The 14997-nt window shown below is 36.7% G+C and overlaps 1 protein-coding gene across 2 annotated transcripts in view; it reads left to right on the top strand.

The window, feature by feature from the left end:
* The window catches only part of GUCY1B1 (guanylate cyclase 1 soluble subunit beta 1), a 46854-nt gene extending 33115 nt beyond the window's left edge, over positions 1 to 13739 (top strand). Inside the window, exons 6-14 of one of the 2 annotated variants that reach the window (XM_046656923.1) lie at positions 894 to 1124; positions 2393 to 2509; positions 3467 to 3600; positions 6096 to 6293; positions 8869 to 9106; positions 10135 to 10275; positions 10784 to 10938; positions 11263 to 11353; positions 12557 to 13739. In XM_046656923.1, the coding sequence (XP_046512879.1) occupies positions 894 to 1124; positions 2393 to 2509; positions 3467 to 3600; positions 6096 to 6293; positions 8869 to 9106; positions 10135 to 10275; positions 10784 to 10938; positions 11263 to 11353; positions 12557 to 12580 (1329 nt within the window). In that variant the 3' untranslated portion in view covers positions 12581 to 13739. Of the gene's footprint in view, positions 1 to 893; positions 1125 to 2392; positions 2510 to 3466; positions 3601 to 6095; positions 6294 to 8868; positions 9107 to 10134; positions 10276 to 10783; positions 10939 to 11262; positions 11390 to 12556 lie in introns of both variants that reach the window. The other variant, XM_046656922.1, reaches the window with a different exon arrangement.
* Positions 13740 to 14997: the final 1258 nt, after the last annotated feature.

Below are 14997 nucleotides of genomic sequence, written 5' to 3' on the forward strand. Positions count from 1 at the left end.
CTAACATCTGTCACCAGTCTTGCGCTTTTTGCTGGAGGAAGATTGTTGCTGAGCTAACATCTGTGCCAATCTTCCTCTATTTTGTGTGGGATGCCACCACAGTGTGGTTTGACGAGCAGTGCTAGGTCTGTGCCCAGGATCTGAACCTGTGAACCCTGAGCCGTTGAAGCAGAGCATGTGAATTTAACCACTATACCACCAGGCAGACCAGTCCCACTGTTTTTAAACATCATTTTCATTGTGTTACATATTAAATAGTGTCACTCTGTGCAATTTATAGGGCATTCACTGTACACGTGTGCCTGGCACAGGGAGCTGAGCCCACCAGGACCATGGGCTGCTTTCCTCCCAGTTCTACAAAAGAGGCTGCATGGGCTACTGGTGGACTGGTACCAGATTTGCAATTTTTCTGTGAATAATTATTCAGTCTTCAAATTTCATAAATCAATTTCTAGAAATAGTTTTCTATTTTAGACATGTATGATATTTGCATGTATTAAATTTTCATAGTTAACTCTCTAAATACAATTCTCACAACCAGTTCCTTAGATATTTTGATATTTTAACTAAATAGAAATGCAGACAGGGGACAGCCCCGTGGCCGAGGGGTTAAGTTCGCACACTCTCCTTCAGCAGCCCAGGGTTTCGCCAGTTTGAATCCTGGGCACCGCAGACACGGCGTCGCTCCTTAAGCCATGCCGAGATGGCACCCCACATGCCACAACTAGAAGGACCCACAACTGAAATATACAACTATGTGTTGGGGGGATTTAGTTAGAAAAAGCAGGAAAAAAAAAAAAGATTGGCAACAGTTTTTAGCTCAGGTGCCAATCTTTAAAAGAAAAAAAAAAGAAATGCAGACAATTAACACCATTTCCCTCTTTGACATCCAGGTTATTCAGCAAAGAAATGAAGAATGTGATCATACTCAGTTTTTAATTGAAGAAAAAGAATCAAAAGAAGAAGATTTTTATGAAGATCTTGACAGATTTGAAGAAAACGGTACCCAGGAATCACGCATCAGCCCATATACCTTCTGCAAAGCTTTTCCTTTTCACATAATATTTGACAGGGACCTAGTGGTCACTCAGTGTGGCAATGCTATCTACAGAGTGCTTCCCCAGGTAAAACGACATCACGCCTCCTTGGGGCCCTAGACAAAAGGCCATAAAGACACTCTTGTTACATGTGGCCATTCGTTCATTTAACCCTTTGTCTGTGTATCGGCAATGTACAGCACATTGCAGATCACATACATTGTTTAAACGTGAGCTAAGTGCATTGGAGCACACTGCGATTTTCCGTAGGACTGCCATTTATTTGTTTCTGTTTTAATCACTTACAAGAACAGTTGGAAAACGATGTGAGAATGGTATATTTGCTTTAATGAGAAAATGGATAACTTTCTAGTAACAATTAGCTTTCACTTATTTATTCATACGTTAAGTAAATATTCGTTGGATATCTACTGTCTAAAAATAGCCTTCAAAATCAACCATTGACATTTTCAGGGAAAAGAAAGGAGTTTAAAAAACACTAAGGTGGAGAATGATAGAGATTATCATGGGATTTAGTAGAAAAAGCATCAAAGGACAACAGTTGGGATGAGGACGAGAGCCTACATTCGACGTAGATTCTCAGACCCATTGATAAAATCCATCCTTTCTGCTTATTTGTTTCTCTCATCTACTAACTTTTGGAGTTGTACTTGATATGTGTCTTCAGATAGTCTTTGCTTGTTATTAAAGAGACTTGATAATTCAGAATTAGCCCAAATGGGATCAGGCTTACACCTATAAATCCAAAAGCAAAATGGTGCATGGCCTGGCCTCCTCTGCCAGCTTGCCTCTCCCTCATGGTATGACCTCAAACTTCTTGCTGCTTCTCTCTCTGCCTCTTCTCCCTTTGTCATAGTATGAGGATAGAGAGCATGTGAAGCACGTTTGGTCAAGTGCCTGGTCCACTGTAAGCCATCATTAACTGTTACCTATTGTTATTATTAGCTGTCTATTGATAAACTATGTGTTGGCTGGTGGTTTTGATATTTAAATATCATTTTAAGCCATAGGCATTTAGCACCTCATGATACATTTTAAAAGATCAGTTCCATTCCTTCTTCTTTGAAAATGCTTCTTTTATCCATATTAGCTTATATTTGTATATCAGTCATCTGAATCCTTATTAGGTTATGTGTTCTTGCAACTATTTGATGGCAATTTAATCACTGAGTTGCACAGGTGAAGATGTAAGTCCATAGTTGAGATAAGTTGACTACAAAATAATTGTGATTTTCTGTTTTTAAGTATTACTGAGGTAGTTTACTCTAATAATTAATATCAAATTGTAAAAACTATTTTGACAAAGTGCTCTTTTCTTTTTATCTATATTTTAGCTCCAGCCTGGGAATTGCAGCCTTTTGTCTGTCTTCTCTCTGGTTCGTCCTCATATTGACATTAGTTTCCATGGGATCCTTTCACATATCAATACGGTTTTCGTATTGAGAAGCAAGGTAATCAAGATATGATTTCCCTCAATGTGAGTAAGTAAGGTATGTTACAAATTAGAAGTGTTCCAGAGGGGAAATTAGCTCCTATAACATTCTGTGAGATGGAGAAGGCATAGAGAGATCAAAACCAAACCTCAAAGGGAGTCCTATTTCAAAGGCAATGTTATTCATCTTTGGTTTGCCTGAGGGGTGGTGGAACTCTGTGGACTGATGAGAATTAACAAAAATAAGTTTTAAGAATGTCTTGCCAGGACAGCCCAGTTTCATATAATAAAACCAACATTTTCTATTCCCTATTTTAGGTGTCCTATTTTAGAAATCAGAAGAACTAATAAAGATTATTTTTTACTTCACCCAAAGCGGCCAAATTATTCTTCCTTAAACTATTATTCTTGGTGCCATTTTTGTGGGAAAATAAAAGAGAGAAAATGTTGGTTCCGTTGATAATTTAGGGAGTGCCCAGACCTCATAGTTTCTGTTTTGGGGATTGTTAGAGCAAAAGTGTCCGAGAGTATACATTTCTTCTTTCCTACAACCCTCCCAAAGGTCTAACCTACATATACTTGATGTTTTTGGAACTAACTACTCCCAGCCGTTCTATGAATGTGGGTGTGGGGAATGGAGAGCCTTGGTTCATTCGTTGATAGAGCATGATATAACCATGCTGAGAAATCAGAAATAAGATTCATGGAAACTTTAAATAAATATGTGAACAGTGGCACTGCTACTGTCTATCTGGGTTCACGGGTGATAATCAGTTCACTTTTCTGCAGTGTTTGTAAGGTAGCCACTAGGCTTATTACCTGGCAGAACTCTGACGAAATGCCCTCTCCTGTTCTGATTGGTGCATTTATTCTCCCTTACGGTTTGGTGGGAAATGAAGTATGTGTGGCCTTCTGTTTCCTGAGTTACTGGGTAGGGAGACAGGCACAGTTAATGGTTATGTCTTGCCTTTTCAAGGAAGGATTGTTGGATGTCGAGAAATTAGAATGTGAGGATGAACTGACTGGGACTGAGATCAGCTGCTTGCGTCTCAAGGGCCAGATGATCTACTTACCCGAAGCAGATAGCATACTTTTTCTGTGTTCACCAAGGTGAGAATTTTTAGATGAATTGTAGTGGATATAAGTACTTGTCGTTAGCTAACAAAGGAATTCAGTAACACTTTATTCAATCATGTCTACATATCCTAAAGTGTAGTTAGATTTTACAACTCTCATTATACACCTCTTTATAACAGGGATAATTTTATTTAACACTTATAATGAACTCAGAAGAAATCATGTATTCTATTTTATTTGCTATGTCTTAATCAATTTGCTGAATGTTGATGCCATTGCGTCATGGGGTACATAATCTGCAGTTAGCTAATTCTATGGCTCTGTACCTTCCACAGAGGCACCACGTAGAAGAGTAATTCTGCGTAACATCTAATATACGGCATAAATGCACGAATATATTTGGCACCATGAAATTACTTTTCTAATTATTTCTGGGTTTGAACTATTTTATGTTAAAATATTTAGCTACTTTAATTGGGATGTACTATTCAAAATGTATTATTAAATTGAAATTTATGTCGATTATGTTATTTGTAATAAACATCAGAGGGAAGTAAAACTGTAGGTTAGTATTTTGCCAGTTTGACAAAATATTTTACTAAAAGATGCATGGGAATTCAGAATACGAAAGTGTATCTGAATTTGCTTTAGAACAGTAGAAAGAGATAGTTCTGGAAATTGGTAGGTGATATTTTGTGTGTTTATAACTCTGTATAACCAAAAGGTATGCAGTAACATACTTTTTAATACACTTAAGAAGGCATGTTTTGGTGGCCTATTGATTAAAAATTCAAAGTCCACATGATCATTTTTCAATTAAAAAGACTGTTTTAAAATTTCTGAAAAATGCACTGAACTTTGTAACAACCTCTTTTAATATTATTAATATAGTATTAAAGACTGTGTATGACTAATGATTTTTCCCTAAGAATATATATCATGAAAATAAAAGAGACAAAATTAGAGAATACGAACTCTTTACATTCTTTTATTAATAACTTACATTGATCTAACTCTATCTTCATCTGCTGTCTATAAGTTCTTTTTTCTTTTGCCTCTTTCCAAGCTCACCTTCAGTAGAATGACAGCTTTTCATTAGTGACAGTTTCTATTCAGGGAGAGAAAGGTTTTTTTGGTAATAGAAGCAGAAAGTTTGGAGTCTATTTGCTAATTACCATATGTGGAAATTGGTTATGTAGTAACACCTTCACAGATTGTCATATGGGTCCTGCTCGTGTGTGTAGAAAGATTTGTACTCTCATTAAATAAGAGATCAAATAAAAGAGTTTTACTTATAAAATAAATAATTCCAAGATGATCAGTTAAATTGAGAAAAAAGTTAACTCTTTAAAATAATGATAAATACATTTTTTAGAACAATGAGACATAATTTCATTAAATTTTCTAACAATATGAGCATTTTAAGCCATTTATTTTCATTTTAAGCTTGTAATCATTTCTTTTCTCTGCTCGGGGTCACGTCTTATAGAACATTTGGTAGATCATCTGGCCTCTTTCCAGAGAGGTGTTCTTCTTTAGTAAACCCTTTGACCATTTTATTTTTCTATACTGACATGCTAATTTTTGCTTTGATTGTTGGACATTTCTACTGAGAATATATCGCAGAGAGACATTTTGTTAATCCAAAATTCTTCAATAAAGTCACAACTCAATGATATCATTTTAGAGGAATTACTATTGTGAATGACCAGAAGTAATCACTTTGCATTTAAAGAAATCAAACCAGTAATATAAGCTCAAGACATCCTAACCAAAGAATAAATTTTAAAAAGGCAGTCAACTTTTCACTCACGAGATCTTCACTGAATCAATATACATTATTATGTTGTTCTGAAAATGACTTCAGTTACAAAGATGCATAAAATTCAGCAAGATCAAATAATGTTTCAAATAAATGAGAAAATTTAGTCAAGGAAAATGAGTAGTAGAAGAAATTAGAGCCAGAGGTAGGAGTAGCATATAAAATACATGGTACAAAGTCCTAAGGACATAAAATTCATGTTGAAGATGGGTCATAAATCTGGTTGTAAACTTTTACTCATTGTGTCTAAAAGAGAAAATCTAGTTAAAAGAGTCATCAAACCCTTAAGGCAAAAATGAACTGGTTTATCAAAAGAAGCACTATTATCCCTGTTAAGGAGAGTAAAGATAAAATTTTGCTCATCTCTTTATAATCAGGAAAAAATGTGATGGTAATAAATAAAAGCCTTGTATTAAATGCAGATTCTACAGGGCAGTTTTTTACATTATCTTTCAGTTTAGGTTGATGACATCAAAAAACACGATTTGGCCAAAACATGTTTCAAGTCCACTGCTCTGTGATAGGTTATTCAATATCTGAAAGCATGAAGTCACGTTATTTGTGAGATTCTCCAAATATTTTTCTTCAGCTCGCCCTTTTGAATGGTAGGAGATGGCAGGCTTATCCTCCTTAACTGTAATCAGAATCGGTGTTGTCACGTGCACGGACAAGTTGGGACTGGTTTTGCCTCATTTCTCTGTGACAGTGTGATGAATCTGGATGACTTGACAAGGAGAGGTCTGTATCTGAGTGACATCCCTCTGCACGATGCCACACGCGATCTCGTTCTTCTGGGAGAACAATTCAGAGAGGAATACAAACTGACTCAAGAACTGGAAATCCTCACAGACAGGCTGCAGCTTACGCTGAGAGCCCTGGAAGATGAAAAGAAAAAGACGGACACGTAAGAATGTAACTTTGCTATTAAAGAAGGGCACAGCTGTTATGCATAGTATATTGTGACTCTACTGTAGTTGACTTAAGGTTGATAACCAGACTAACAGGCATGGAACCCACTGTAGTTCTAGAGCAGTAGATAAACTCTTCCACATCTCTTAAAAAGAAATTCTGTATACCGAACTAAATCAGTCTTAATGGCAGTGGGAATATGTCTTCTAATCTTACAAACCAATTTGAAAGAAATATGCCAAAACATCTCTCTGAAAATCGTTAGACTAATTCAAATGCATCTTTAAAGTCCAACTATCCATTCATTCCTTCCTTCATGCAAGAAGTATGACCTGAGCATGCTCTTTGTACCAGGGGCTGGCCAGGGGCTGAGGGTTACACTGAACACTGAACTTGGAATTGGCCCTTCTAATTTAAAAGATTTCTTTTCTTGGACTCCAAATTATCTTAGGACTTGGCAGAGTGAATCTGACAGATTGTAATGTCATCTGTAATGACAACCATTGCATCTGTGAAGACACACATCAAAAATATCAAAATAAAATATTATTTTTCTACTAATGGTGCATTAAATTATGAAATACTGGGCAAGTAACATTTAAGATAATACTTCATTTTCAAGTAATTTGTTTAAACAAATACTCGTTGTTCATACTACTTGGCCTTGCTTGTGTACATTAATTAAAAGTACTAAATCACTGATGTTCATAAGAGGTTTTACCCAAGGTCCTGTGTGTTCATTTTTAATGTTTGTAAGATAGAAGGCTAGCTTGTTGGAGAATTGAACTGATCTGCCTTACTTCCTGTAAGAACTGTTTCCCTCTACTTGAACACCCAGAATATCAGTAACAGCATTGCTTTCTATACCTTTCCTTCATTGGTACATGTGTAGTTGCCCATGGATGAATGTTGTGCCCACCCACAAACACAGCAGTTAACTATTTATTAATGGCATGGATGAAATAGAGAATGCCTTTTAAATGTCTGTCGTTATCCATAGCTTCTTAATTCACTTGTCTTCGCCTTTATATAATGAAGCTGAAAGTTGTGTTTAGTTTCTTTGAGACCACTTCCCTTCCCTTATGACCTAAATTGAACCCCTTAGGCTATCCAGGTACTTTGCAAATTTCAGAAAGCCTGTGAGGCAGGGAGCTCAAATTCCTCCCATTGCTTGAAAAACAATTCAAAATGTATACTTTATTGGTATGTGGTACAACTTCGTTCATGAAAAATAACACATTTTATGGAGCTTGTAGGATAGTACTTAGGACTATAATTCAAAGTCATGTGGATTTGTAAGTTTGAGTTACTCAGTATCCTGTTCTGGCTGTTATATTAGAAAACCACATAGGTTTTGTTTTTTGTAGATATTTGGTTTTCAAGTTGATTTAATTATAAACCATTTACTACTACTACTATTATTATTATTATTATTATTATCATCATTATTTTGGTGAAGAGGACTGGCCCTGAGCTAACATCTGTTGCTAACCTTCCTCTTTTTTTCTCCCCAAAGCCCCAGGACATAGTTGTATATCCTAGTTGTAGGTCATTCTGGTTCTTCTATGTGGGAAGCTACCGCAGCGTGGCCTGATAAACAATGTGTCGGCCCACACCCAGGATCTGAACCGTCAAAGCCTGGACCATGGAAGCAGAACATGCAAAACTTAACCACTTGACCATGGGGCTGGCCCCTACTATTCACATTTAATATTCAAATATAGCTTTAAAATATTTTATAAAGTGTTTTCTGTTTAAAAGTTCAAAATGAAAAGCTGGAGAAATTTCACTAAAGCTAGGAAAAATAATGAGAGTTCAGCTCCATTTTTACACATTAAGCCCTCTGGCTACAGGGAAGGAAAAGGTGGGGAGGTGTCGTTTGTTCCTCTGAGTTACCATGTCAAGAGCCCGTGGGTCTCCCTGGTTTCTGCTTCTCTCCCTCAGCTCTCATCCTCCTCCTGTTGTGCTCAGCACACTTGTCCCCTCAACGTAATCCCAGAGGCCATTGTAATGGTCTCAATATTGTCTATTTAAAGAAAATCTTTTCTTGTCTAGACCCATTTTAACCTTTTTTATCAGTGTCTTACAAAGAGGAGTGAGGCGCGAATGGGACTGGAGAGAAATCTGCTTCTTTTAATATTATTTACAAAAATTGAAATAAATTTCTTATTCCTGAGAGAGATACACATGCTCCTGGTACTGTGCTATTCACACAGTGTTGTAAGTGCTAGTGTTGACAACTTTCACACTGGGAACATGGCAGCAGCAGGGTCAGAGTGCAAGACTGCTCATGAAAACCTGGACTTCCTGTTGCCAGTCCTTCGTCTGATCTATTTGTTTGGCTTATTTTGACTTGATTTTAATTGTTTTGGATTTGGGGACGTTTTATGTGATTAAAACACAAATTATTTATATTTTCTATACTTTACTTATAAATATGGCTAATAACGGGTATCCTATCAGAATCCAGGCCTTTACAGTGCACATGGCAGCTCTGACTGGGACAGGAGAAGCTCTAAAGCCGGTCCCAGAATTGCTTACTATGGCTTTTTCCTAATCCCACTGAACAGGTTACTATATTCTGTCCTCCCTCCATCTGTTGCCAATGAGCTGAGACACAAGCGTCCAGTGCCTGCCAAAAGATATGACAACGTGACCATCCTCTTCAGTGGCATTGTGGGCTTCAATGCTTTCTGTAGCAAGCACGCATCAGGAGAAGGGGCCATGAAGATTGTAAACCTTCTCAATGACCTTTACACCAGATTTGACACACTGACTGATTCCCGGAAAAATCCATTTGTTTATAAGGCAAGTCCAGATGATATCCTAATGCACTACTAGTGACAGTCTGAATTTTCAGACCCTACCTTCCAGAAGCACTGCAATCACAGGTCTCTGACTGTAGTCCTGCCGCCTTGGTATAGTCAGTCTCCATGTAGTTGTTATTTGCCATTTTCTTCACTAATGACCTCTTGTTATAAAACTTTCTCTTCCTTGTAGCCCAAATGAATAGATCAGATGATTCCCAAGGTAAAATAAAATATTCAGCAGCTTATTTGCTCTTACATGAACAAATCTGCACAGGTTGTTTATCACATAATATAAACATAGCATTATTTTTAGTGGTCTGCAAGAGACGTTTTTACTGAAATATATAAATGCTTTGCACAGTAAAGAAGTCACGGAGCATGAGAAGGGGTACTGGGACTCAGATTTGCTTTTAGATAACTTCAACTTGAAGATAAACATTTATATGGCATTTCGGCCCTTTGTTTCAGTTAGAAACAAATATAATATTGGAAAAATGAAGTCAGTGGAATATTGCTTCATAAAGAATGTTAACCATCAGCAGGCATCTGGAATAATAAAGTGCCAGAAAGACTATTTTCTATTTTATAGTCGTTTTCTGGGGTACAATGTAACACTTGGTGAGCACATCATAAAAATAAATGGTTAATGACCATGATAAATCACTGAGCTTCAGGCGGTGGTTCTTGTGCCATCAAACCATCACTGTTTTAGGGGGAAATAGGGTAATAAATTGTTCTACTAAATTATAAGGGTATCCGAGGTGAGAAACCAGAACTTCCTAGAGGAAAAGTAATACTGTCTATACCTGCTTGCCATCAAAGACCTCAAGTGCCATGTGTGTAAATTTCAAATAATGACAGTTTCATCTTATTGGAGTTGAATGTATTAGAATTTTAAGAGAGTTAAGGAGAAGGAAAGCTTAAAGTTACCAATAGCCTTGGAAAACTATTTTTTGTATAAGAGTAGCAAATGAAATGGTCATGTTTTGCTAACCAATGAACATGTAAATATATGTGCTGTGTCAGGTGGAGACTGTTGGTGATAAGTATATGACAGTGAGCGGTTTACCAGAGCCGTGCATCCACCATGCACGATCCATTTGCCATCTGGCCTTGGACATGATGGAAATTGCTGGCCAGGTTCAAGTGGATGGCGAATCTGTTCAGGTTAGTAATTAAAATAGATATTATAATAGTGGTAGTAGACTTTTGTGGACAATTGATTCATATTCTTGACCAAGCATCATTAATTATGTACAAGAAAGGACATCTTGACAACAAAGTCTATGCTATTTTATTGAACTCATTGTATCCTATTCTTTCATAGAGATGGGAAATCTTTCCCCCATCTGAAACCTAGTCTGTCCCATGTACTGGAAGTCATGAGGATGAGATAAAATTTCCTGTCCTTTCTGGTTTATTTTTAAAAATCTCTTTCTTGTATCTTATGTAAGTTGCCAGATTTACATCTCTGAAATCTTCAGACTTTAGAAAAAGAATGTTTCTCTTGGAAGAAAGATTTTATGAGGGTTTTTGGTTTTGTCTGTAATATACTTGGACTCTAGAGAATTCTTATGATGTTTATATGATGACTACATTATTCTGTAGTATAAAGTAAGTAAATATTAGCGTGCTCGTGATAGAAGTTATTGAAGCAAAGCTTTGATTTCTGCAGATAACCATAGGGATACACACTGGAGAGGTAGTTACAGGTGTCATAGGACAGAGGATGCCTCGATATTGTCTTTTTGGAAATACTGTCAACCTCACGAGCAGAACAGAAACCACTGGAGAAAAGGGAAAAATAAATGTGTCTGAATATACGTACAGGTAAGAGAACATGTCTTGCTATATTGATTTCCAAGAAAAATGTCTCTTTCCATATAGTTTAACTCTCTGAGTGATTTTGTTACCTTTAGGCAGTTATGATCTTGGCTCTTAGGATTGTTTATTTTGTATTTGAGAAGGTGGCATCCTTATTTCCATTTTAAATGATTCCACACCATTTTAGGAATTTCTGATAAAATCATTGTTCTTAAAACCTTGAATTGCCTTTACAAACAACTTTGGTGTGTGGCTTTGCTGTCTCAGTTGATAACTTTGGTACATGTCATCTCTCCATACCTCTCCCTCCTCCCTGTCCCCTGTATTTAGATGTCTCATGACACCAGAAAATTCAGATCCACAATTCCATTTGGAGCACAGAGGCCCGGTGTCCATGAAGGGGAAAAAAGAACCAATGCAGGTTTGGTTTCTATCCAGAAAAAATACAGGCACAGAGGTATGACTAATCAGAACGTCATTCTTTTTTTTTTCTTCAAGACAGAATATAAATATGGGCGGCTAAATCGTAATCACTGAAAATATGTTTCATTTGAAAAGAATTCTTGCTTACAGACATGAATTCTTAAGTAAAGCAGCGGAAATCCTGAAACATTAATGAGCCAGTTAGAACAATAAAAACTTCTTAGGGGACAGTTTATGGTTACCACTGTTTGTCCTCTATTGAAATTAAAACCAGAAGCTATAGATGGAGAAGACCTGGTTTTTGTTCTTCCTCTGTAGTCCTGCTCACACATGACTGAGGGGAGCGGGCTGTGAGGGGACTCCCCAGGCCCTTTCGCCTCAGTGCCCTGAGCTGGGCTGAGATCGCCATCAGGGCCAAGGCAGGACTGCAGTTCATGGGAAGTTTCGTAACCATGGAGCTTCAGATCCATCTAAGGGCCAGCCTGTCACCCTGCAGAACGTCTAGGGATCTTTGGAAATCCTAGTTCCTCGTGTGTTTTTCCTAGAAAGAAGAGTGATTTTTAATTTCCCAGAATCCCAATGCTTCCACAGGGAAGCTTTAGGTTTGTGCTGGTGCTATGGGTGTACTCCATCCAGAATCCCTGTGCTAGACCGGACCTCAGGACACTGGTGCTCCAGCCTGGAGTCCTGTCACCCCCAGTGGGCTTGTGCACACCGAGGTCATGCCCTGCCTTTGCCATCTCACAGCGTGTGGCATCACAAGCCAGTTTGATGCTTTGTTCTCCTGCTGATGTATTGGTTCTTTAGACGGGGTGAGACTACTTGATTATATTTCTTTTCCTATATGTATACTAATTCCCTAAAAATGCTTTTAAAGTATAACAAGTCCTAAAAGGAATGGAATGCCAAGTTTTAAAATATTTATCTTTATCTTCTTTCAACTGTTTTTACTTTAAATAACTTACTTCCAGCTTTGGCATGCTTACTGATGTTTCTCTGATAAGTTAAACTACACCTCAAGGGTGGGTCAATTTAGTAGGGCGGCCCTGGTTCACCCAGAATTATGGAAGGAATGACTTAGAAAGACTGGAGATATGAATGCAGATCACGTTCTTATAGAAGGAAAATATTTGGGGAAGGAGGCTACGACAAGCTTTATTATCACTAAAAATTAATCCCCTGTTTCTTCTGCTTTTTTCAGGAAACACAGCAGGATGAGAACTGAATTGTGGACTTTGGGATGGAGAGGACTGCAGACTAGGTTCCGATTAATCCCCCAATACATACCAAGCCTAGGAGCAATTATCCCCCAGCGATACAGATTTTGCTTTGTCCTTTTCGATTATCCCAAGCCTCTCTCCTAGGTATATCTTCCACTATACATTATACAACTTTAGCTCTTGCTCTTGATTATTTTCAAGGTTTAATATATTATCTAAACGTTGGCTTTTGATGTGGATGATGTGAGCTCATGTGTCTTAAAATCTACTGTGAGTATTACCTAACATGGTAATTTGCAAGTAGTAGGCACCCAATCAATATGTGTTGAATTTAATTAAATGAAACAGTATTTGGCCATGTGTATATACACCCTGGTTTGTCAAATCTGTTTAGTACCTCATATATATGTATATTTTAATGATTATAACATACAACAAAGTTTATATCGTGGTGTTGTGTATCACTATAGAAATCATTTTCTAAAGGAGTGAATTCTAAGTTTTAGGAAAAAATGTGATTTATTTTCAGACCCCCCCCAAATAAGAATTAATATACCGTGCTAAACAAATAGTGACTATTTTGAAGTGTGCTAATTTCCCTTCAGAAATATAGAATACACATTTCTATTACTAAAATATTTGGTTGCTCATTCAAATCATGTGGCAAATATAATTCCTCTAAAAGGCTCTCATTTGCATTGTTCCCCTTGTATTAAATTTCATTAACCACATGCAGCCGTCATAGAAAGTTTCACACTGAGCTATTACATTAGCTTGGGATAATGTTAGGGGCTCTGACCACATCCAAGAATAAACTAGAAGTCCTGCTGGGCTACTCCAGTTAGAGCCATTCCTGGCTTTTTATTCCCAGAAACGAGCTGCTTTTTCTTAGCTTAGAAGAATGAGACTATATCTAGGGCATCATGTTCAGAAAAGTTAGTTTAATTTTGACATGGAATACACTCCTATGGGAATAATTGGCCTATTATTCTTAAATGTCTCTGATAATTTATTAAAATCTATCTTTATAAAATATAGCGCAACTACTTTTGTGTAAAAATATTTGTCTTTAAATTTAGTATTTCATATCAGCACATCAATATATGTATAAATGTTCCGTGTTAATGTGTAAAACAATCTACAATAAATTATTTTTTCCACTTGTCTCGAGACAGTTTTTATTTCCAAAAGAATGACATTAATGTTATTATTTGCATTTTATTAATTCCATTTTTGTAAATACATTTTATAATTTTACCTCATAAACTTTATATTAATTTTGATCCACTGCTGTTAAAAAGTTGAATGGCTCCTCTTAAATAGGCATATTCTCAAATTCTGTTTTTCTTTAGTACCAACAAAATGAGAAAAACAAAACTAGACCTGGAGGGGGCGGATACACAGATCAATATGGCGTGACATCAGCTCGTGAACAGCTTGTAATCTTTGAGCAGTGAAAGATATGTATACAAATAATTAAAATGTGTGATATTCATAGTGATAAAACACACTCAAGATGCAGAAAGGATATTTAGAGAATGAGAAATGAGAGGACAAGGTGGAGTGGGAGTAGGAGGAGGCAGGGAGGCTAGTTGGGTGTCATGGTGATCTAGTTTAAAGATGAATTAATGCAATGGAAGCCAGGACCTGCATCTGGGCAGGTAGCTGAAGCTCAGCGTCTCTGGTTCCTCTCCTGTTTAATCCTATGCACAGCATTGCATTCTGTGCATTGAGTTTGCTATGCATCAGGTTATCTCCCTAATTTCTAAGTTCAGTGAACTGATCATTCTTTGTTGCATTGGCACCAAGGACTACTTTATGAAGTGTTTTTGTTTGTTTTCATTCTCTTTTTATTGTTTCTGTGAAATTATTTCCCATACAATTTTGTGTGTATGTGAGAATTTTAAAACAGAAAGAAAACTTAAAGGAATTGTACAAGGTACAACCGTACACCACCACCTAGATTCTACAATTATTAAAAATTTGCTATATTTCTGACAATTCCTTTTAATCCATTTTCTAACTTTCTGTAGTCGGCTGGATTCTATTTTTTTAATTGAGATATAATTTACATACTGTAAAATTCACTCTTGTAAAGTATATCATTCAATAATTTTAGTATATTCACAAAGTTGTACAACCATCTAATTCTAGAATAGTTTCGTTATCCTCCAAAGACATCTTGTAACCATTAGCAGTCACTCCCAAATACCACTTCCCCTAGATCCTGGCAACTACTAATCTACTTTCTGTCTCTAAAGATTTCCCTATTGTGAACATTTGATAGAAATAGAATCATATAATACGTGGCCTTTTGTATCCAGCTTCTTTCATTTAGCCTAATGTTTTCAAGTTCATCTATACTGTAGCATAAATCTGTATTTCATTACTTGTTATGGATGAATAATAGTGTATTGTAAGG

This window comes from Equus quagga, chromosome 3 (genome assembly GCF_021613505.1).
Source record: "Equus quagga isolate Etosha38 chromosome 3, UCLA_HA_Equagga_1.0, whole genome shotgun sequence".
NCBI classification, from domain to species: domain Eukaryota; kingdom Metazoa; phylum Chordata; class Mammalia; order Perissodactyla; family Equidae; genus Equus; species Equus quagga.